The following is a 23419-nucleotide window of genomic DNA, read 5'->3' as shown; positions in this document are numbered from 1 at the left end:
GTTCCTCTAATTTACTACATCATTAAATATATAAACCAACAACTTAATGTTCTATAATCTCTCCCAGGGGAGGTTTGGCTGTTGCAGGGTCCTGTGAGAGCTGCAGTGAATGTTAGAGGTTAGTCCAGCAATCTCATTGTGAGAGCTCTTTGTGAGATGGGACTGCAACAATCACTGCTCCCCAGGAAATGCAGCATCACACTGCCATGGCTATCTGAAGAAGAAATGGGGTGCTGGATGTAAAATGCTGTCCAGGAGGAACACACCCATGAAGCCTGCAGCTGTGCTGGTCCTGCAGTTTGCTGGGTCCCAGCAGAGCTCAAAGCCACTCTTCTGGGTTTCTTCCATGCCCATAGTGAACTCCTCTTGGACCTTCTTGGCATCTTTGTTCCCATGATTTTCATTCCAGAGAAATGCCTCCATTTCTCAAAAACCCTCCCTTTGCCCAGCAGCTTTCAAAGGACCTTTGGGACATTTTTCTTCTCTTTTGTTTTTCTGTTCAATCCCATTTCTTCAGCAGTTGTGTGATACTTAATGCAAATATCTTCATAGGTCAAGTCACTTCAGGTGTTGAGCTGTTGGAGATGAGAGAAGTAACAAGTTGTTCAGTCTGTTCAGTTTCTATGGCAGCAAGAAGAGAGCTTTTTTATTAAGCTTTCCTTTCAAGACACCACTTCCAGAGCAGTTCCCAGGCTCTGGCAATCAGCAGTCCCTGTGGGACCTGTGGCTTCAGCACCTGCCAGACCCACAGACACCTGTCCTCCCTCAGTCAGTCTCATGGGCAGAGGGCACTGCTCCTTCCCTAGGATCTAAAAGGATCTAGGGCACTGCTCCTTCCCTAGGATCTAAAGCCAAAAGACTGACTTTTTACACAGACCTGAGGTACTGAACAAGAGGTGAAATACTCTAATTCTTCGTGACCTTACACAGGGCTGAAGGTGCATAATCATGTGTTTAAAATCCAGCAAAGAGCTTTGCAATGGTGGAACAATTTCTGTAAGTAACATTTTGTTTACTGTACCTGTGGAACAAGCTCAAATCTGCTTTTCCATCAGTGCTGTTTACAATGAATGAAAGTGTGCTGGGTGTCAGGGTCCAGCAATGCTGCTTTGCGAGGAGTCCTGAAGGACACAGAGCCTTCCCTGGCAACTGCCTGCTCCTGCACAGTGCTTTGTCTGGACACTCGTAGGTATCCTCCAAAATGTTCTTTTGGGATTTCCACGGACAGAAAACATATTTTTCACATTTGTGCTGACTGAGCACAACATTTTAAGATGTGATTCAGCATTCCTGGCTTTATTCTCCATCTTATGGCACTGATAGGCCAGATCAGGTTTTCTCCTGACCAAAACACAGGCTGTCTTTAAGATTCAAAGAGCAATGTGCTCTTCTCTCTTTGAAGAGCAGGGAAAGCTTTTCTGAAGTCTCGTGAGGCAGTCTCTGCAGTACTTAGTGTGGTAGCAGGGCCCGGAGCAGGAGGAGGCACTGCTAGCACAGGAGGAAGAGTCAGCAAACAAAATGATGGATTACATCTAGGAGAAATGTGAGGGGCTTTGGGGAGGAAGCAAGAGGACTGTGAAGTGGAATCAGAGAATGGAAGAAAGAGCAGGGAGAAAATGACTCACACGGATGCCTTTGGTAGCCTGGCCGGGGCAAATCAAGCTGATGTGTTGCTTTTCCACCAAAGGCAAACATGTTTTTTCCCTATAGGAAGCATAACTCTTCAGCTCCCCAGCTGACTCTGAAAGAACAGAAGTTCAGGATAGTGGCACATGGCATCAGGAACTGGACCTCCCTCTCTAGCTTTAACCATATAAAACTCTGATTCCTGATCCCATGAAGGCAGTATATTGCCTCAGTGCTGAGCCTGGTGCTCACAGGGACTTGGTCCCTTCCCAGATATGTTGAGCCATGTGGAGTCATAAGGTACACCAGTAACCAAACCCCAAAATGGGTTGTTTTCACTGGCCAAGTCTAAGATGGCCATCCCTCTAATCTCCAGATTAGACTCCCACTCTGTAGCCAATGAAGAAAAAATAAACTCCAAATACCATCATCAACCCTATCAACTCACCAGCCTTAGACAGACACCTCAGGATGAGCTGAATCCTCCAAGGGGAGCACACCACCCTCCACAGATGAGAGCCCAGTGAGCCAGCTGAGCTCCAGCCCTGTCTCCCAGACCTGAAGTGAGGTGACACCACTGCCACCTCACACAACCTCTCACATCTCCCCCACCTGGCCAAACGATGCTCATTAGTCTTCTCCTTATCACTGTCTACAGCCTGAGCACTAATGAGGATCACAGGCCAGAGGTCACAACTGTCACCAGGTCTGTCTCCAGGGCCCTGGTGCAGCTGCTGCCTCTGTGATAGCTCCCAGCAGTGCTTGTAGGGCACCTGGAGCATCCCTGGTCAAAGAGCACAGCTCTCCCCCAGCCCCTTTGTGCACTGCCCCTGCCCAAGGTGAAATGCTGCTCCACGGACTAGGATTACACTGCTTTCTTTAATAAAAGTGGTGCTGCATGAAGATTAACTTTTATCCTATTCCTATGCCAATAAGCCATCTGCACAGCCTTCATTCCAAGGCATTGTGGCCGTGGTCTCCTTGCTGTCATTGCCCTGCAGGCTACCCCAAGTGTGTCAGAGAATGACAGAGTAACCCAGGTCAGAAGGGACCTCTGGAAGCCATCAGGTACCAGCCCAGCTCCAAGTAGGTCCAGTCACAGCAAGCTGATCAGGACCATGATGAATTTTAACACCTCCAAGGATGGAGACACTACCACCTCTCTGGGCAGCCTGTGCCAGTGTGTGACCACGCTCAGAGTGCCCTTCTGATGCCTTATATCTGCATAGGATTTCCTGTGCTGTCTCTCGTCCTTTCACCATGGATGTCCTGTAAAGGTCTGGATTCATACTATGCATTGCCTCCCACAGGGGAGCTGCAGGCAAAAACTGGATCTTTCCTTTGCCTTCTCCTCATACACCTGACTAAGCTCAGCTCTCTCACCATCTCCTGGTACCTCAATGTGCACCAGCCATCTTGTGACCTCCACCAGGCTCTCTCCAGTCCATCAATCCCCCAACAAGTGTCTCTGAACATCAGTGCTCCTGTCCCTGGCTTTGCTTTGCCCCCTGAGGTAAGGGCACCTCCCACACGTGTCCAACAAGAAGCACAGGACTGACAGTGCCCTCAGTGTCCAGGTTCCTGGAACACCCAAGCACCAGGGGTCAAAACCCCAAACCAGCAGGTCAACAAGGGAGGAGGATACGCCCTGTCACTCTCTTTCTGAGGACAGAAGCCGTGCAACAGGGTTTGCAGCAGCACAAACAAAAAAAAATCTTAGGATGGGATCTGAGCATCTTATCAAACCCCAATCTATATCTGTTAAATCTATTTTTCAGATATAGAAATGAGGAAATCTCACAGAAAGCCTTCAAAGACCGGGAGACCTGACCACTGGCACAGGGCACGTTACCCTTGAGATGCTGCAGGGAATCCCTCAAATATTTTAATTGGGGTCAGGTCACTGTCTCTAATGCAGGGAGATGAGGTTTATGCTGAGGATGTGTACTGAAAATGCATTTGCAAATGACACAGTGACTCTGCATTCAGCAAGTGTCACCAGGCATGGGAACTAAGGAAAAACCCTCCCGCCTGTGAGATATTTTCCATGCAGAAGACAGAGAGGACAAAGGGCTGTGGGTGCCTTCCTGTGTGAGGAGCCCTAAAAGTATCTCCCAGTTTGCAGGGCAGCTCTCTCCACAGCCAGCTGTGGGCTGAGCCTGGAAAAGATCAGAGCTTGCCTGGCATCTCAAAGAGCCTGGGGGCACAATTTAGCAAGGTCTCCCAGCACAGCCCTGCCATCCCGGAGTCACTCACCCTGCCCGGGGCTGCCTGGCACTTCGTGGCACCCGGAGCACAGCCTGCCCACCACACAGGAGCCTTCACAGCAGCACAGCCTTGCAATCGGCTCTGAAGTGGAAGAAACTGTTTTCTCAGCATTTTTTTCCAACTAATGTGTCCAGGCTAGTATCACAGTGTGCTATTAATCCTGCCCTGGTTTGTAATTCTGCTTTTATGTTGGCTCCATTTATCTCTTTTTAATACCACTATCTGGCCTTCTGGTTCTCAAATGTGGGGTCTATTTTTTTTTTTTTTTTGTCTGCTGCAGCAGAATGAGCTAATTTGGTCCTTCAGTGCATAAGCAACAGGACTGTGAAGTGGAATAGAAGGCGATTTTATCTCTATGTATGTCCTTGGTCAGGTTGACACTAGAACACTACATCCTGCTGAGGTGCCATATTTAAAAGAGCACATCAAAAAATTGGAGCGGGTAAAGAAAAGAGACATAAAAAATGGTTTGAGAGCTGAAGAAAATCACTTCCAGGGAGAGACTTCTAGAGGTCAGCCTCTATAACTTGTCAGAAAGAAAACTGATCTGATGATGTGTATAAGTACATGTGTGGAGAGAAAACATGGGATGCTAATAGGGCACTAAGAATCTAGTCTGAGAAAGGCCCACAGATAGACAGCCATGGGCACTGGAGAACATGCCGAGCTGAATTAGGAATCAGGCACTCTTTTTAACCACAAGGACATTAACCTCCTGGAGAAAATTGCACAGCCAGTGACAGATACTGCACTTCTTGAGGTGTTTGAAACAAGATTGGATGCTAATTCCACATGTCAGGATAGAGGCAGGGTTACCTAGCAGATGGAAATTGAGATGAGTTTGCCCGAACACCACCTGGGAGGCAGTAGAATCTCCTTTCACAAAAAACAGAATTCCACATTTTGTTTTATATGCCTTTTCTTCCTGTTGCCCATCAGGTTCTTGGACAAAATCCTTGTGGTGGGGGGGCAGCTCAGTCCCTTAAGTATTAATAAACCATAAACAGGCCAAGTGGTCACTTTTAAGGCTGGGGGGGGATATAGGGAGGGAGAGCTGGGGTGTGAGGATGAGTGCTGTGAGGCTGCTGCCATGTGAACACCTTTAGGACAGTGGAGCAGGGGGGTAAATGCCAGCAAAATGCCAGAACCCCAGCTGGCCCCAGTACTTCCACACTGGCCAGCGTGGAATGCCCATCCAGCTTGGTGAGAAAAAGTGTCATCAAATTCCTGAAACTGAATTTCTCCCTCTGCCTCTGCTGGTAGGCGCCAGCAGGAACTCCATGAAGCAGCACTTATAAACCCATGTCTTTGGTGTACAGGAGAAGGGGGGATGTCGCAGACATGTTCTATGAAAAATCCTTTCCTTAGGATTTTTCCTCCTGAGAAGCTGAGAGGCCTCAGGAATAAAAAGTAAGCAATGATTATCTGCTGCTGTGGAATGCAGCAGGTGGGTCTGTGATTGGTCTCATGTGGTTGTTTCTCATTAAGGGCCAGTCACAGTCCAGCTGCCCAGACTGTCTGGTCAGAGACAAACCTTTGTTATTCATTCCTTTTCTATTCTTAGCCAGCCTTCTGATGAAATCCTTTCTTCTATTCTTTTAGTGTAGTTTTAACATAATATATATCATAAAATAATAAACCAAGCTTTCTGAAACATGGAGTCAGATGCATCATTCTCTCTCCCCTTCATCGGAGTCGTCTTTGATTTACAATAGGGGGAAAGGCTGCAAGGCCCAAATTGTGGCAGAATTCACCAGAACTATGTCCAGAGGATCATTTAGTCCACTTTCCTGCTCATAGGCAGGAGGGCTGCTCCAGTGCTGTTTGTGGAGAACAGTTTTTAGTCCAGACACATTTTGCTGGAATGGTGTCTCCACAACTCTTCCAATTTTTGCTGTAGGGATGTTTTCATTTTTTCCCTTGATGTTCAACGCAAGTATCCCATATGTTAACTTGAGCCTGTTTCACTCTGCTTTCCTCACAGTGGACACCAAGAATGGTATACCCTCTCCCTCTTAAAAAAATTTTAGATTTTTAAAGATTTTTTGAAGCTAGATTTAAAAATAGACCTTTTAGAAAAACGTCAAGTTAACCTCTCTTAAAGTTTTCTTTTTAAAAATGTAGTGATCCTCATTCTGAGCACCTTCCTCCACAAACTATATTCCTTCTCACCTCTTCTATTCTTTACTGCCTTTCTGTGGACACACTCAGATCCCCCATGTTTTAATAACCACAGTGCCAGCACTGGGAACAGATACCCAGGGGATAAGGACTGGAAAGGCTTTCTTCCACCCAGAGAACAGGATGCTGGTCCCTCATACCCAGCTGGTGATGCCCCGAGACACCAAGACCCTTCCCTGCACTGCTGTGGCTGCTCAGGTCATTTCCCTATCCTGCACATACACAGTTCATAAATAAATCCCCAATTATGCAACTCCTCTTTAGTAAACATGGGCCTTTTAAAAGACTCCTACACGTCTGCATCAGAAAAATAACACGTCAGAAAGCCGCAAAGAGAAACTTCCAATTAAGCACACTTTGTAAATCATCTGCGGTTTCCAAACAAGCCTGGTGCATCACATTCCTCTTGGTTTTCCTCGTGATGGATGTTTGCAGTCAGCACTTTGTACACAAACCTTTGCAGTGGCTTTAAAGCTGAAGCTGCTCTGAGCAAGAGGCGCGTGCCTGAGCCCAGCCCCGAGGCCGGGAGCTGCATCCAGCCCCCAGCCACGGCTGCTAGATGCACAAACAGAAGGCTGCTGGGCATGTAAAGCAACTGCTGAGCTGTTCCAGCTCTTAAAACCTCCTCAAGGGGCTTATGAATCTTGAAAGCAGTTTGAACCCTTTCTTTCTTTGACAATTTCTTACTTTGTTAAAGGACACATTTCTGCAGATGTCTGCATTTGGGAGGTTTCTGTTGGATCAAGGAGTCAAGTGGTCTTCAAGAATTCAGAGCTCAGCAGGACTCTGAGTCCCTTCCAGCTGAGCTCTTATGCTGTGCAGCCTCTGTGCTTCTTAAGAAATTTCAGTATTTATCAATCCAGTGTGGGCACCACATCCCAAGAACCCTAAATCAAAGGGGTTACAAATTCCATGTACACGGCATATAAAACACTGAGGGATTTGTGCTGGATGAGCAAGTGGGTTCTGCACACTCAGGACCTGCACGTTCCTTTCTGTACAGGAGAATTACATGGAGAACACCAAGGCTTAAATGAAAAACAAGGCTTAAGTGTAAATTTGCAATGAGTCCCGAGAGACTGGAGGAGATACTGGAACATTTGTTACACGGCATGCTAAATCAATTCTTAAGGAAAAAATGAGTTTGTCTCAAGGTTAAAACCGAAGCTGAAGCTGAAGCTGAGGCTGAAGAGCAGAGCTTACTGGAGACACAAATGGTCCAGCTCTGTGCACTACAGCAACAGCAGCTGGAAAATCCTGGTGGGACTAGAAAGCCTTCAGGAAGCTGAGCCAGGAGATGTTGCACCATCTCTCTTTGGGAACAGATGGAAATGGTCCCAACCCCGACTCCACAAAGAGCAGGCTGCCTGTGCTCCCAGCTGCCCATGCCCTACAGTGCCCCAGCTGAGTCTGGGAGCTGCCCAGCCAAACTGCAAACCACCCCAAGGCTGTGGTCTGGAGAGCTTCCTCCTGCAAAGGCTGTGTTTGACCTCAGCCCTTGGAAGACACCATCTCCAGGGCTGCCAGCAAGCAGCAGGGACAGCAACAAGCTCAGCGCACCTGGCTGCACCCATGATGATGGATCTCCTACTGCTGCTCTTGCCTCTTCCTTTGCCCATCCTGGCTTGTCCCACTGGTGTCCCCAGTTTCCTGTTCAGGCTGGGGATGTCATTCCTGCCTGCCTGTCCAGCACCTTGCACAGCACAGGTCTCTGAAAAGATGCAGTGCCCACAGAAAAGTCAATGGCCTTGGCAATACCTCTGTCATGGTCCCTCTGTCCCCTGCCCTTCAGAAGAGTGTTAGCAAAGCTCACAGCTATGAGAAATCACAACTTAACCACCAAAGCCATGTAAACTATGAGTCTGTTCCAAACTCATACCCCTAAGGCATCCATGGATCTTCACTTGGGCAGCTGAATTGCCCCAGGACAAGCTTCAGCAGCAGGAATTCCTCCCCCCAACTCTTCCTCATCCTGTCCCATGGTCCCTCCCTGATCATGTTCAACAGCATCCCAAGTAAGTGTGACTCCCATTTGGGGAACTGTGTGGTGAGCTCTGTCAGGGCTCAGACACAACCTTGTTCCTGTGTTCCTGTCCTTTACCAAACCTGGCCAGGCAGTTTTTTTTAAGTGTGACAGGTTTTTTTTGTCTTCTTAAAACTACCCTGCACCATTAGAGGAAAAGACTGGCCAGGCGGCCTGCAGGTAACTTCTGTCAAAAGGACTGAGAGTTGAAACATGGTGCAAAATACCTCTGGCTGGAAGAAGTCTTTGAGATGTAGAGCTGCTGGGTCTCCAATGGGAGACAAAGCCTTTGCACTCCCAGGGTCACCAAGCAGCAAAGCTGTGGTTGTCTACACACAGCCACTGCAGGCTGCTGGCACACCCACAGAGTCCCAGCAGAGCAACACAACAGAAAAACCACAAACCAGCCCTGTCACTGAGGAGCAGAAGAGCAATGGTTTTATTCCCACCTTGGCTGTAAGAGCCACCAGCAGATAGGAAGGGAACCTCTTGAACAGACTCAGTCTAAGTGGGTTCACTTCTTGCATAGTAGGGTTTCTGGTGCCAAATGCTTAACAGCTCCCTTTGGGAGGCTGTAGTTTGGTTTTGCATCCGGACAGCTGAAGAACAAGGAGCATGCACTGGAGAATCCTGTACCAGCAGGGTCCTGCACAGAGTGACTGGGGACTCATGGCAGTGGGGACCTGAGTGTGAGTGCTGGGCTCCAAGAGCAAGGCAGAGCCAGCGAGACTGGCAGAAGGCAGTTGTTATCCGTCCTGTCCCTCCCCACTCACATTCATCCCTGGTTTCTGGTGGCTATGGACCCCTAGACTGTGTTAGCTGATCCCAAATATTTTGTTCCCCTTTGCCGGGGCAGCATCCAAACATCCACAAAAATGTGGTGGTCTCCAACCACACGGGTGCATGCAGCTGCATCCCCTGCAAACAGAATATCCACATCTTTTCTACTGCTGCTCTCTGGAGAGCTCCTACATCTTCAACCACTTCCCTGTGTATCCCATTGCCTATGAATGCCTCAGTTATCTAATGAGGCCTGTTTGCTGTGCAATGATAATATACCCAAGCCTCCTGCCCTCCTGCATGTCATAAAACCAAATACTTGGTTTATTTACATGATTACAGGAATGCACCATGACAGCATTTTCTGTTTTTTCTTTGCCTCACTCGGTAACTTGCTGTGTGTGGCTTATGGAGCCACCATGTATGCTCCTGATGATCTGTGTTAAAGAAAGAACAGGCTCAGACAGAAAGGAAGGGTGCTGAGGAGGATCCAGTTTATACAAGAGCCTGAAGGAGTTTGTGCAGTACAACAAAGCACAAGGTGCTGCTTTATATGGTGAGTCTGTGAAAGCATTCAGGGATGTACGGCAAATATCAGGGAGTGAGAAATATTTGTTAGACAGCGCTATCAGCACAAGATCAAATGGATACAAATCAAGTGAGAACTTAGATTGGAAGCAAGTTCCAAATCATCTGTGAGAAAACAAAACATCTGGATATGCCAAAGAGATGTAAAAGGTCTCCTGGGTTACAGGCTCCACTCCATCTTAAAACTGATTAGTTGGTCATTTGTTCCTTTGTTTAAAATAAGTTTCCTATTCTTCTCCCATCCACATCTATATTGCGTGCCCAAGGGAATGCTGTTCCCTCTCCTCACCACTGATTTCCCCTGCCTGGACTGGGCGGGCACACAGGGCTGCAGCCCAGCATCCCATCCTACCCCAACACTACCTGAGCTCCTCCCCAGCCCTCTGCACACAGTTTGCTCCCAGAGGCTTCACTCGGGGCTGTGTTTTGCAAAAGCACAGCTGCCTTGGCGGGTGAAGGAGGGGAGCTTGGACGGGCTGCCAAGAATTTGCTTAAGCTGGGCAATTCCCAGTTTAAATAAATCTGAATTTCCAGGGTCTAGGGAGGGAGGCTGACCTGGCAGTGCCACCAGCGTGTGGCTGGCAGCCCCAAAGGGAAGGGGACGATTTCCTGCCTCGTTCCCCTGAGCTGAGGCACACACATCCCTCAGGCAGGGGAAGAGCAGGCTCTTGGCTCCTCGGCAAGGGAGGAGACTGGTCCCCCCAGCAGCATGGCAGAAATGTCTAATTAGATACAACAGAGGGACAGATATGCACACCCAGGGACCTTTCTACACAAGCATAATTTAAGGAAAGCCAAATATTTATTTTAAATGGCTGTGCCATATGCTGATGAAATGCTAATCTGCACAGAAGAAAACACACCGTAAATAAACTCCCCAGAAGCACCTCGCATTCGCTGAGCTTCATCTTTCTGAGCAAACTAACAAGTAGAAAATAAAATCAACACCATCCATTATAGACTCTCTCCCATAAGAAATTCAGGCAAGATTAGGATGTCATGGGCCAGTGCTTTTCAGACCATCATCTGTGGCTCACAGGAGCACCAATTAAGGGTCTGCAAAAGGTATTTAAGAAAAACAAACCTGTTCTATTAAAGAAAAAAAAACCCAAAACTTGATCTGTTTAATTCACAATACAGAGATCTTCAGCCTCAGTGCAAAAAATGCTAGGGGGCTGCAAATCAAAAGCAACTGAGAAATACTACTGTCTGCCTTAGGGTTGGGAACTGGGAGTCAGAGGGACAGTTTTGTCTCCTCCACTGATCCCAGGACTTTCTACCTCCCTCCCCATCCTTCTACCATCTCAGCTCCCCATCAGCAGCTGGAATATCTGTTCTTGCACACCCAAATTGTACCCAGCACAACAAAGCCCCAGGACCCTACAGAAATACACCACTATTAACATTGCCTTATTCTTCTAGCCCTCCAAGCACAGCTCCAGTCCCACCACATGCCAAAGTCTGAAGACATTTCAAGACAGGCAGCAAGCTTTTGGAAAGTCCAATTTGATTATCTAAAAGGCAGCTTTTGTAGCAGCAGTGACAAATTGGCCCCTGGACACTGTCATGCTTTAAAGCAGCAAGGCTGGGCAATGAAAGCTGCTGGCAGTGCCTGGAATTGGTTTCCTTTGAGCCACTTCCACCCTCTTACGTAGGTTCTGCTTACTGGTGAAGACACAAAGACCCACTTTTATCAATATGCATATTGTGGTGTTGTCAGCATCTCCTTGAGGGTATTCCCCTTTTCTTCTTGCTTGTATTTATAAACCCTGTGCAGAGTTGCTATGGTTTCTGGTCCTGCCAGCCCAATTGGTATTCTGTGCTGTTCTTCTCACCTTCACCATTTGGGTGACCTTTCCTTCACAAGGAAGATGTCATGCCATCAGCCTGTTCAGTCAGATGTCACACAGCATGCTGTGCCAGAACATCAACAGCCAAGCAAAAGAGGGCTCTGTAGAACCAAATCATCTGCAAAGGCTGTCTGAGAGACGGATAAACAATGGTAATTATTTCTAAACAAATTGGAAACAGAAAGCATAGCCCAGCAGTGCAACAAAAAGGAAAGCCACAAAAAGAAGAAATTGCAAATCTCTATGTCTTGAGTGCTCTCGTATCCTCCTCTAGGCAAACATTTTTCTACCTTTCTTGCTCTCCAAAGTCAAGTTCAAAAAAAATCTTAATTCCAAGACATTTTCTTTTACCTCAGTTAAACAACGTATGCAAGGGGCTGCTTACAAATGAGAGCAATACAATTGCAAAGTGGCAGTAAAAATTTCTCTTTGTCAAACAAATATTCCAAATATTATACTTATGTGAGTTTGCACAAAGCTACAGTGCTTACTGTACAGCCAGACAGGCAGGATGCATGATGAGTTTCTCCAAAAGTAAGCATCCTGGGAATGGGTTCAGTTGTTTCATGTACCAACCAGATCATGGGATCTCCAAAGTCCTAATCCAGACACTGAACAAATACCCCATGGCTTCCCCCTCACTCTGAGAAAAATGTTCCTACTGCAACAAAGAAATCACAAATACACGAAAGCCAGGAAACAGAGCTTGGACATGATGCAACCCTAACTCTGCCTGTACAGTAGGAGTGGGGATAACCCCACATTTTGCCACTTCATAATAAAGCCAGAACTTTCCTTGTGGCACCTCCTTGGCTGCTGAGGTAAGTTTTCTTGCATTGGGCAACCAGGCTAGCCCAGATATTTCATCCCATCTGCTTTTAATGCTATCTGGGGCCTTCTAAAGAAGAGGAACATTGCCTGAATGTTTCCCAGACACCTTCATGCAGACGTGTAGAAGCATGGCACTTTAGCTGATCAGAAGACAGCTCTGTCCTGCACACAAACTCCTCTGTCATAGGTACTGAAGCACCATGTATGCACTGAGTGGGTCACAAGAACGGGTCACAAGCAGCACACAAACCAGGGAGGCCTGGAAGGCGGAGAGGGTCACATGTTCCTGTGCTGTGGGACACAGGAGCACACCTTGCTGCTGCAGCTCTGTCAGCTGTGCTCTGTGTGGCATCTGGGCTCTGAGCACGAGTGACTGAGGCATCCACAGTGATGGCCAAGCTTTCACACAGCTCCACTGAAACCCGTACCATGCACAGGGAAATGGCCGTGGGAGACATTCTCTGAACTGCACCAGCAGCCTGCTTTATTGCAGAGCACACTGAGCCTGCTCTTGTCCATCTCTGCACGGCAGTGCTGCCTGGTGGACAGCTCACCCTCACTGGGGGCTCACTGCTGCCGTGGTGCTGACACCCACTTTACACCAGCGCACAGCTCTAGGCTCCCTGCCTGCTCCCCCACAGCACAGTGTCACCTGAGTGTTCATCATGTATTTTTTGTCACTACGGCTCTGAAAAAACATCTCAATTCACAATCTGATTGAGGGTGGCTTATTCCAGTAACAGATAAAAAAAAAAAATCACTATTTCTTCATCTGCTTCCACGTCCTCATGCCTGGATTGTACCATGAAGTCTTTGCTCATTTGATGGAGGACTCCTTTACAGCACACAAGCTCTTTCATCTTTCCCATGATCAGAACAAGTCAGTGCACCTTTGCTATTTCAGTCCCTTTTAAACTGGGGTGAGCTGAACTTCCTATGCAAAGATTTGACCTCTCCTGAAATCCCCTGATCAGCATTTCCCTTGCTCGCTCTTTCATGTCTGAAGCATTATGAAACACTGGAAACTCCATTCTTTCATAAGGAAGTTAGTGAGAAAATTCAAATAATCAACTCAGTCCCAGGAGACACAGGGTCTCTTTCCAAGTTTGAAAGCTCCTTCCTAATAGAAGTTTTTCTCTTGAAAGTCTCCTGGTTAGCAGGCAGCTGATGATACAGCTTCTTTGGAGCCTGATTATACTTCCAGCCCAGGGGCAAGTAATAAAAAAGGCTGCCTGGTTCTGTGAGGTCTGAATCAGGTGCTAATAGTGAACATCTGCTGGGACCTCTGCTCTCCCCTACCCTCCCTTCCATGTGCTGGGCATTGGAGTATTCTCCATTTTATAGCTAGTGGCAACAAAAGGCCAATTTAGAGAGAAAGCATTGCTGACAGCTTTATCCAAAACCCCCAGATTTTAACTGCTCTCCACCCAGGACTTTGGTGAAAGGGCACCACGACATACTGAAGAGATCCACACTGTATGGCAGCCTTTGGAAGCAGTCAGCAGCAAAGCACTCCCAGCCCCGCTCGAGCAAGACGGACAGACTCTAGTGCACATTTATTACTTCATATAACCAGATCACATACTGTACAAAAACTAACAGTGCCACCCAAGAGGCCCTTCACAGATGTTGAGAAAACACATAAACACAGCTCTAAGGCATGTTTTTCATGTAATCTAGGCACAACTACTGAAGCACCACCTATTGTGTGTGTGCGTACCCCCACATGTGCGGATCATCTCCACACACAAACAGGCACAGGCTGAACAGTGTCGCAGCAGGCTGTGACAAGCTGGTACATCGCTCTCCAAGGAATCCAGTGTCCTTACACAAGGCTTTCCAGCACTGGGACATGAACTGCTCTCACTTTGAGCTGTAAGCTCATCCTTTGGGCCTTGAGCTGCTGCCGCTGTTGGCTGTCCCTCCTTCCTGGGCTGCTCCTTGCTGGGTGCACTGCTGGCTCCCCTGGCGTGAATAACCCAGGCTCCAAGCCCACTTAGTTAATAACCCAGTTCCCAAGCCAGCATGACTTGGTAAAGATGAGAGGGTCAGCACGCAAGGACAGCTCCATTCCCTCAAAGGTCTCAGCAAGGAAGGGATGGTTCCAGCCTTCTGGGATGCCTGATCTACCAGGGCCCAAGTCATGTCAGTAATTGTGGGGCACAACCATCATAAATATCTACTTCCTGACAACTTTCACTTTTCTGTTCTGCAGCTGTAAAGGATGAATGGACCTGTAAAGTAAAAACATGTCTGGGGTAGAAACCATGACCTTTAGAGAAAAAGACTGCAGCACCTGAATAATACCTACTAAAGGGAATGCCCAGTACAGTGAATTTTGCTTAACAGCCAAGAGGGAAGTTTAATGCCTTAAGGTAGAAGGTTCATCAAAGAGCTAAGGACTGACATTTTCACCAAGTGCTGCGCTTTCATCAGTAGGAAGGTCACTGCTGCTTGCAATGTGAAACTGAGCAAACTGGAAGTTAGACCCTACTAAGCAGCAACTGCTGAACCCCAGCACTGCTCTTGGGCAGCTGAGTAGGGTTGTTACTGGTATTCACATCAACTCCTTTCTACATCTTGGCTGTGTAAATTAAGCTCCTTGGGCATCAATGGCCTCTTTAGTGAGAGACCCCATAGTGCTAATCTGGTTGCCCATACAAGATTTGTGTAGCTTTACTAATGTCTTCTACAGTCAAACAAACAAACAAAGAACAACTGTGGCCACCTACAGATTCACAAGGAAAAAATGACAGTCCATAGCAATACTTTCAGAGCTTTCTCTCTATAAAGGTCCAGTTATTCCCTGGGAGGAATTATAGAATCATTAAGGTTGAAAAAGACCTCTCAGATCATCAAATCTGACCATTAACCCAGCACTGACATGTCAATATGTTCACATGTCCCTAAGTGCCACAGCTACACTTTTTTAAACACTTTCAGGGAGGGTGATTTTACCACTTCCCTAAGCAAACAAAGTATGTGATTTAAGGTTTTTTGTCTTAGTGTTAACATGTCATGGCCCAAGAGACCATTGTGCTGAATTACTGACATTATTGGGAACTTCTGAGCACTAACAAAAAGGAGCAAATAATGATATATTCCCATTCAATAAGGGGTGCTGTGTGCTTCTTGCTCCATCAGATCTGTCTGTGCCACTAGGAGTCTCCACAAAGAGGTGAAGGGTTGAGTATGTACCAAGCTGCAGGGCAATTCACATCCACCAAAATACTTAAGGCCTAGCTCACAGCATCACCAAAAACCTGAGAGCTTGCATGTTTCTCTGTAAATCTGTTTTTTGACCACTCCTTCACATTCCTACTACAGGAAAACTTCATGTGCCAGACTTGCAGCAGGCTAAGTCAGTGAAAAGCTCATACAGTCAGTGTGACAGGCATACTCTAGAGAGGATTTCTCATGTTAGACTTTAGAACCCTTCTCATCGCTGCATTTGTATGAGGGAAGGGAAGAAACAGTTAAGAACATAAATGAGATCATACAGATTGTTTTCTAAATATTACTAAATCAGTAATATTTATACATTTTTAAGAAACCTTCGCAAAAAAATTAAGCATGAACAGTTCTACAACATAAAAAGGTTGAAGTCCCATTGCCCAGTAATGCTAGGAAAAAGTTCATATCTAATCAGAAGTGGAGGTTCACAGCCATTTGTTCAAAAGACAGCATTGTGTTTTAAATACAGCCTTGAAATTAGTGTCTTTATTAAACTCTTAGTACTAAAATAATAATAATAGTAATAACAATCACATTTAGATAGCACAGACAAAGCACAAGATGATACATAAGCATAAAAGTGCAAGTTATAACCTAAGTCAAAGTGCCTACTGGTCAAACAGGTTCAAACTATGTTCAGAGAACAAGCATAAACCGGACTAAGAACAATCCATGCCTTTTTCTTTCCCTCTCGTTCCCATCAGAAGTCATTGCAGGTAACACTGATAACAGTCTGAAGCGACATCAATTCCAAATGGGAGTACATGAGAGGAGAGTCAGGCCCATGTCTTTATGGAAAACTGATCCTCATTTCCTCTGTGTAATGCCAATTAATCCACAGGCTTTGCTCTGAATACCCGAGCACAGAGAGAAAGAATAATAACTTGGATGCCACATTCAAGGGAGACAGAAGCAGCACTTAAGAGCGGGGGGGTACAGCAAGCCCTTGTCTGTTCCTCTGGAGTCACATCCCCCAGCTGATTTATTGACTCCAGCCATAAAAAATTACTAGGAGGAAGTTAAGTAACACTGCTCTTCATTTGAAAAATAAAAAGACTACCCTCAGAAGTATGATTTTTCCCTTCCTGTTTGTCTTATTTTTCTACTTCAGAGATAAAATATCTTTTACAGTATCAGCTCATTATTGTGTTCATTCCCTTTAAAGGCAAACAGCTTAAAAGATCCTGTCAGCAGAAAGGGGTGGGATGAGGGCAGAGGCAGACCTTTTATTAAACCTTTAAAAAGATTTCTAACTCATTTTGAAAGTGAGAACAACAAAAACCATAAAACTCCAGTGAAGGAAAGCTGTCACTGAGATTAGGCAGATCCAAACTCTGCCATCCATTTTTCATACTTCTCCAGGTCTGCAGCAGAAACAGATTTGGAGATTTTCTTCAGAGCCAGCTCAAAGTCCCCCTTGGTAACCGGCATCTGAAGCTCTTCTTTAGAAAGTGCACGAATCTCTTCTGGAGTTAAGCCATTAATACGTCTTCTCATTGCCATTAAAGATGCATCCCTGGAAATACAGGACAATGCATGGCAGCTAATTGCTAGCAGAATGTGCTGTAAGCCTATGAATTTTGATTGTACACTCTTGCTAGAAACCACTGGCAGGAACACTTAAGACAGCATTTATTTACCATGGAAGATGCAGTTCACATCTTTCGTAGCTTCCATGTTCCCAGATCACTACATTAATTCAACATAAAGAATGCGCTGGCACCAAAACCCATTTAAGCATATGGTAAATGTGCAGAGATAATTAAAACTATAAAACTGAAAACCTTTCACAATGATTCATGGAGATGAAATTTTACAACTTTAGAGCAGAAAAGGGCAGGGTCGGAGACAAACTCAAAGACTTTTTTTTTTTAAGTAATCTGGATTTTTACACTGCATTCCTTTTAGACTTCAACTTACTCCCTGCAGTGTAGCCCCAAAAGACAGTCAGCAAGGGTTAAGAGTACAGCCCAGCCTGGCTGCCTGCTTGTCCACAGCACCTGGGTGTGTGAAGGGCAGAGCAGGAGGCATCAGACACAGCATCACATGGCCCTGCAGCGCTGAGGCCACGGGTGCCTGTGGCTCCCCATGCTCTGCCGGATCTGTGACTCCTCCCCAGCTCAGATCCTGCCAGCCTGGCCCATCAGCTTGAAGAACACTGCTCATTTTCTCACACTGAGGCCCACAGGCAGTCTGAAATTACATTTTCTTTTTCCCCAGGTTTTTCCCAGCAAGGGATAACACAAGCCTTAGGGAGAAAGGTAATTTCACTACTACGTGACACACACTGAGTTTTCAAATCCATGGAGTGATTTCACATTTTCAGAAAGGCGGCAGGAGAAGAAGAAAAAAGATTCCCAAGCCATACTCTTACAGGATCAGTTTCTCTTGACAGGATGCTTAAGGGACATAGACTTCCTTCAGATAAGTTTCTTCAAATACCTATCCTTCACCAGAAAAGACTGATTTGTCAAAAATGAAACAAATTGTGGGGAAAGGCCAGAAATAAATTAAATACTAATATTATAATCTATATACCCCTTGGACCTAGAAGATTCAGGTAGACACCAAGATTCAGCTGCACTAGGGGCTGTCCAAACATGCAGCATATAGAAGTCCCAATGAAGTGTTCTGTGAAAGGAATTTTTTGGATTACAGAATTCTAGCTCTTAAACTAATGGGATTTTAAAAAAAACCCAACAATCTGCTTTGCACTACATTAACAAATGCAGATAACTACAATAAATGCAGCCAATTGTAACATGAGATTTGCTCAGATAATTTATTTCACTTCAGATCCAAGAAAAACATGTCACAGAAAGACTCCATGGTATTTGGACCACTCCATGTGACAGTAATACATGAACACAGTAAATAGATGTGGGCCTAATACACAGACACTGTGAGCATGGCTTCAGCTGTAGTGGGTATTGCCTTTTATCATATAATGCAAATGATGACTTCCCATGCAGTTCTATTTGCAAATTAAAGGCAATGAGATACCTGCAAACATTAGTGATGTCAGCACCAGAATAGCCTTCAATCTTCTCAGCAATTTCTTCAAGGCTGATATCAGGATCTAGTTCTACTTCCCGGAGATTAATCTTCAGTAGTTCTGCTCTGCCTTTTGCTAGAACGTAAAAATATTTGTTTGAAGACTGGCAAGAGTTACACTAAAGAAAGATATAAACATGACCTAGATTTTTCAGTGAAAAGTATGAACAAAAGAGTTCAATATTAAAAAAGAGAGAGAACGAGTCATAGTGAAGTGTGCAATCAAATACAGTAAAGTATTTGGTTAAATGCAGTATATCAAAACAGCATGGTAGAGAGATATTTGTCAAAGTGATCTGTCACTAAAAATGTCTGTTATGTCTCAGGTGATAAAGCATTTGGTCACATATTACCCAAGGGCACAAAAGCACAATCCTACAAATTTCTGTTTCTTCTCACATCCCTTTGGATCCACTCCCTATTCGAGGGCTTGACTGCATATTATTCATAGAGTTTCATTAGAACTACAATAAGGATTCTATTAAAAAAGCTTCAGACAGCACAAACCCCTTAACAACAGGCTGAACTTTAAGCATATGTTTAAGCAGTTTATCCAGTTTATTCAGTTGGGACCCAAGAAATCAGCTGAAACCTGATAGAAAATAAGACACATTAATACAATAAACCTATATTAATATATTTTTGATAGCAATGTCCTGGTATCCCACTCTCCTACCCAAATGCAGTGTGCACACAGTGATAACCAGCTGTGTAAATGAGCACTTATGCAGTCAATTAACCATTTCTCTTGCAGAGGGCACATGCATATGTGCATTTGGGTACACATGTTAAGCAGCCTAAGCTTGTAAGAGGGAATTCACATTTGACAGCTTAGGCCTCCCTGTTACTGTGCACAAGGGTGGGAAAGAAGAGGATGACTGGTTTCCTGACTTTCACTGTACAAGACAAATGCGCCAGCTCAGCATCTTTATTCCCCAAGTGATCAATTTTTATGACCTACAAAAAAGGACAACTGCAACAGCAGAAGTAGCAGTAGGAAAGGTTAAAAGTCTTAAAGAAATGTCCAATAAAACACGTTATGTTTTATTCATTGGTGTCCCTAATTCTTATTTTTTTAACTTTTGGGGAAGGAGAAATAAAAAAGAAAAAAGAAAGCTTCTCTAGAGCTGCTGGTTTTGTGTGCTTTGCAGAACTGTCAAGAACACAGAGTTATCTATCCCACACAACTGGCACTAGCTATAAAATGGGGATTTATTATTTAGAGGGCACAATGCACACACAGCATACCTGCAGAGAGTATCCTGCATCAGAGAACATTCTTCTAATTGTTGCTGTGGGGCTAAGCAAGTCTGTGCAGCATTTTGAAAATTAAACACTACAGAATATATGCTTGCATCAAATTCCACAATACACAGGTGCATATATGCTACCATATCACTTTTACAGTTAAAATGCCTGACTACATCAACTCACACAGCACAGTTATAAATGCATCACTCAGACTTGCCTGGACATTCTTACTTGCAGAATAGATACAACAGAAACTAAGACTAGAAATAAAACCAGATCACATCTCCTATGTTGTCCAGGGTGTAATACACTGTGTTAAAAAACAATCTGGTTTAATTAGGAACAAGAGGAAGAGCAGATAGGATTTTAAACTAATTGGTCATAAAGTCAGGCATCCTGTTAGGGGCTGTTACTGCCTGTAAGCTGCACAGACAAGCTGCAGAACGATTAAGTGTCCTTAGACCTGCTAAACTCAATCACAACCACTGTCACCATGGACATGCATCTTGTTATCTTGAGTGCTCATGCAGGGAGATGAGGCCTCCACTGTACCAAGAAGAAAGGGAGCTATGCAAACTTCAAGTGATAGGAATCTCAAAATTAATAGGACAGGTGAATGACAGTTAGGAAAGACAATACAAGCTGAGATGTCTTAGGGCAGGAAAGCAATCAGCCTGCTGCATTCTGAGTGACTGGAAGCACAGTAATAAAGGCAAGCAAGCAGTGATTTGCAATGAACTAAGCCAGTAAGTGAAAATTCATGGATCTACTTCTTTCCATTTGTCTGCAAGGGCATGGAGTGCATTTGCAATATTTGTGAACATGTCCAAAGGCTGCCTTTGATGATCACTCAAGGGCTGACTGTTAAACATTTAAAATAATTCCAGGCTCATTAAAACTAACTCTCTTTCAAAATATAAGAACCCATCAATGGCTTGCAATGAAATGCCACAGCTCTTTGTTTTTCAGCCCCCAAGCAAGCAGCATTTCTCTTTTTTTCACTCTCCTTAAAAATAAAGCGATCCAGACAAATGATTAACCCCTGCATTACACTGCTCATCACAAAGCCATCGGGATTTCTTACAAGCGCAACAGTCCTGCAGTTATCTTAAATTCATCTCGTAAAGAGGGGAAAGGAAAATGGTCTTATCAAACACACCTGTGGGCAAAGGTATATAAATCCTCTTCTCCAGTCTCCGTCGGAGAGCTTCGTCAATGTCCCAGGGAAAATTTGTAGCAGATAGTACCATAACCATCTTGGAAGGGTCATCGTTTTCCAGAGCACCACCTACCCCTGCAAGCACATCAGTTCAGAGCAATTTTACTCCAGAGCTCTTATTGATGGAGATACTTGCTGAGAAACACTGCACAGACAAACACAGCCTGGACAAAGCTCAGCAACAGCTCTCTATAGTCCTGTGTCCCTTTCCAAACTTCCCATAGCTAGGCATCACAAGACCATCATTATCACTGAGAGAGGGACAGCTCATTATGTTGCTGAGTAAGGGGAGGGCTTTCTTGGACAGTGCTAATACCACAGCAATATGTGAGTGTAGCCCTACTAGTCCCATTGACAGCGCTATCTCTGTCGAGTCTGGTCATAGAAGAAACAGGAGTCACTCAGCTTACCAAGTGAGGACTGCAAAGAGATCAAAAGCTTTCCTATCCTGAGCTTACCACAATGAACCTGCAAATTTGAGAACATTTAAAATAGTAGTTTATATACAATAGTTTATACAGCAGTTTCTGATAGCTGCAATATAAAGGTGGCTATCAAACCTCTACACCATACAATATTCCTTAGATGGTCATGCTTGTTGTGTGCAGCTGCACAAAACAGGTACTACATCTGACTTAAAGGGTAATACTAGCTTCCATCATAGAATACAGCAAAAGCAGACCTCACAATGGGGTTCCACAGTTGGAGAGTCTAGCAAGGGACAGAATTTTGTTTAAACTGAATACAAATTAAATACCTGCATTAAACTGCACAAATCTCCATTATCTGCTTCTTGTGGAGTCTGTGTCTCTTTAATATGAGCTTTCAAGTCACCCTAAAAATAACCATTTTAGAAAAAATAAAGCAGAACACCCTTTTCAGTTATCTGTTGTTGAACACTCCAAAAATACACTCATCTCAAGTTGTGCTTCATTTTTTTCTCATGCATAAAGCCAGGTTTTCCAGATGGCTTGAGTTCTTACATTCCACCTGTAAAGAAAGAGCATCCCAGCCCCAAAGCCAGATCTAAGCCCTTGTTACCATCCATTTGCACAAGCAGCTCTGACTTGACTCTGCGACTGGCCTCGTGTTCATCAGACGTGCCTCTGCGGCTGCAGATGGAATCTATCTCGTCAATGAAGATTGTTGTTGGCGCATAAAACCGTGCCTTTATTCAAATGAAAACATCACTATTAAGGCTGCTCAGCAAGCACAGGCCCTCATCAGACCACAACCCAGCCCTGCTGGACATACTGCATACATATCTTCCCTGACTGTCACAAGGGAGGAATTCAAGACCTTTTATAAACTGTCACATGCTGAGGTTTATACACTTTAAATTGTACTCCCTGGGTCAGTGTTGGTTGGCTTGCACCAGCAAATGACATTGAAAAGGAGAAAAGAAACACTACCACAATAGGAGAGCCTTCTTGACACAATACAGGCAGTTTTCATGCCCAGGTTTTGGGGTGGTGAAGGTTAGGCATAAGGGACAGAAGGAGCTCAGCAATCTCAAGAGACTCAGGTTTTAGCTGTGAATATTACAGGAGTGCAGGGAGGGTCCCAGAGGCGCAGCCTACATGGACACGTCCTTCACACACCCTGTATTATGGACTGCACCCACAGCTTCACTGAGAGGCTTGTGACCATCATTCAGAATAAAAACAGAACTAAAACTACAGCCACATGCATGGCTTCTAGAATACCTGTTCCAAACCCCTTCCAATTTCAAATCTACTTCACATGGGACTGTTACCCCATAACCAAACAAGTACTGAATTTCTGTTAAGGTCACAACTCTTGATTTAGTCTGGGAAATGCTATCCTAAACATGGGTGATGAAGCATTTCCTTCTTAATCCTCAATAACATACCATATGTGGAAACCCAGAAATTATGTTTTCTAATTGGTTGAGGGGGTGTCAGTTCAGTGAACTCCATGTTTCCAGCATGCTACTGGAAAGGCAGGAAACCAAGAGTGCTGTCCTTTCTCACCTCAACGAGCCCCAGACCACATCATCGAGGACATACCATTTCAAACAAGAGGCGGACCAGCTTCTCAGACTCGCCTCTGTATTTAGACGTCAGTGTAGAGGAAGACACGTTGAAGAATGTTGTCCCACATTCTGTAGCAACAGCTTTTGCTAGCATTGTTTTGCCAGTGCCAGGAGGACCAACCATCAGCACCCCCTGAAAGGTGAGAACAAAGGTAATGAACAACAAATGAAGAAAACTTTGTCATTGGTACTTTACACAACATCTCTATATGAGCCAAGATCTGGATTTAAATTAATTACATAATCCTCATCAGTGGGAAACAGAAGACAGTGTGGAAGTGTTCTGCCATTTCTTCTTACTACTCCACTGGAGTCAAAACTACAAAAGCCAGTCCCTGTTGCTTGTCCTAACACTTAGAAAATGGACAAGAGATTTACAGCCTTGCTCAGAATCAAACAGAGTTTAGACTTGAACTTAGGCCTTTCTAAACTCACAAGGAGCTGCATAGGCAGATGAA

The 23419-nt window shown here is 45.0% G+C and overlaps 1 protein-coding gene across 2 annotated transcripts in view; it reads right to left on the bottom strand.

Moving 5' to 3' along the window:
• Window positions 1-15845: 15845 nt before the first annotated feature.
• KATNAL1 (katanin catalytic subunit A1 like 1) overlaps window positions 15846-23419 on the bottom strand; it is a 37687-nt gene continuing 30113 nt past the window's right edge. For both annotated transcript variants that reach the window (XM_084226902.1, XM_084226903.1), the window contains 5 exons: window positions 22936-23094; window positions 21947-22073; window positions 20846-20980; window positions 18385-18511; window positions 15846-16897 (listed from right to left, as the gene is read on the bottom strand). In XM_084226902.1, coding sequence (XP_084083028.1) covers window positions 16699-16897; window positions 18385-18511; window positions 20846-20980; window positions 21947-22073; window positions 22936-23094 — 747 coding nt within the window. In that variant the 3' untranslated portion in view covers window positions 15846-16698. The remainder of the gene's footprint in view (window positions 16898-18384; window positions 18512-20845; window positions 20981-21946; window positions 22074-22935; window positions 23095-23419) is intronic.

The sequence above is a fragment of the Fringilla coelebs genome, assembly GCF_963513975.1.
Source record: "Fringilla coelebs genome assembly, chromosome: 2".
In the NCBI taxonomy this organism is placed as follows: Eukaryota; Metazoa; Chordata; class Aves; order Passeriformes; family Fringillidae; genus Fringilla; species Fringilla coelebs.
Note: the sequence above shows the minus strand (reverse complement) of the source record. Positions and strands in the feature narration are given on the sequence as shown.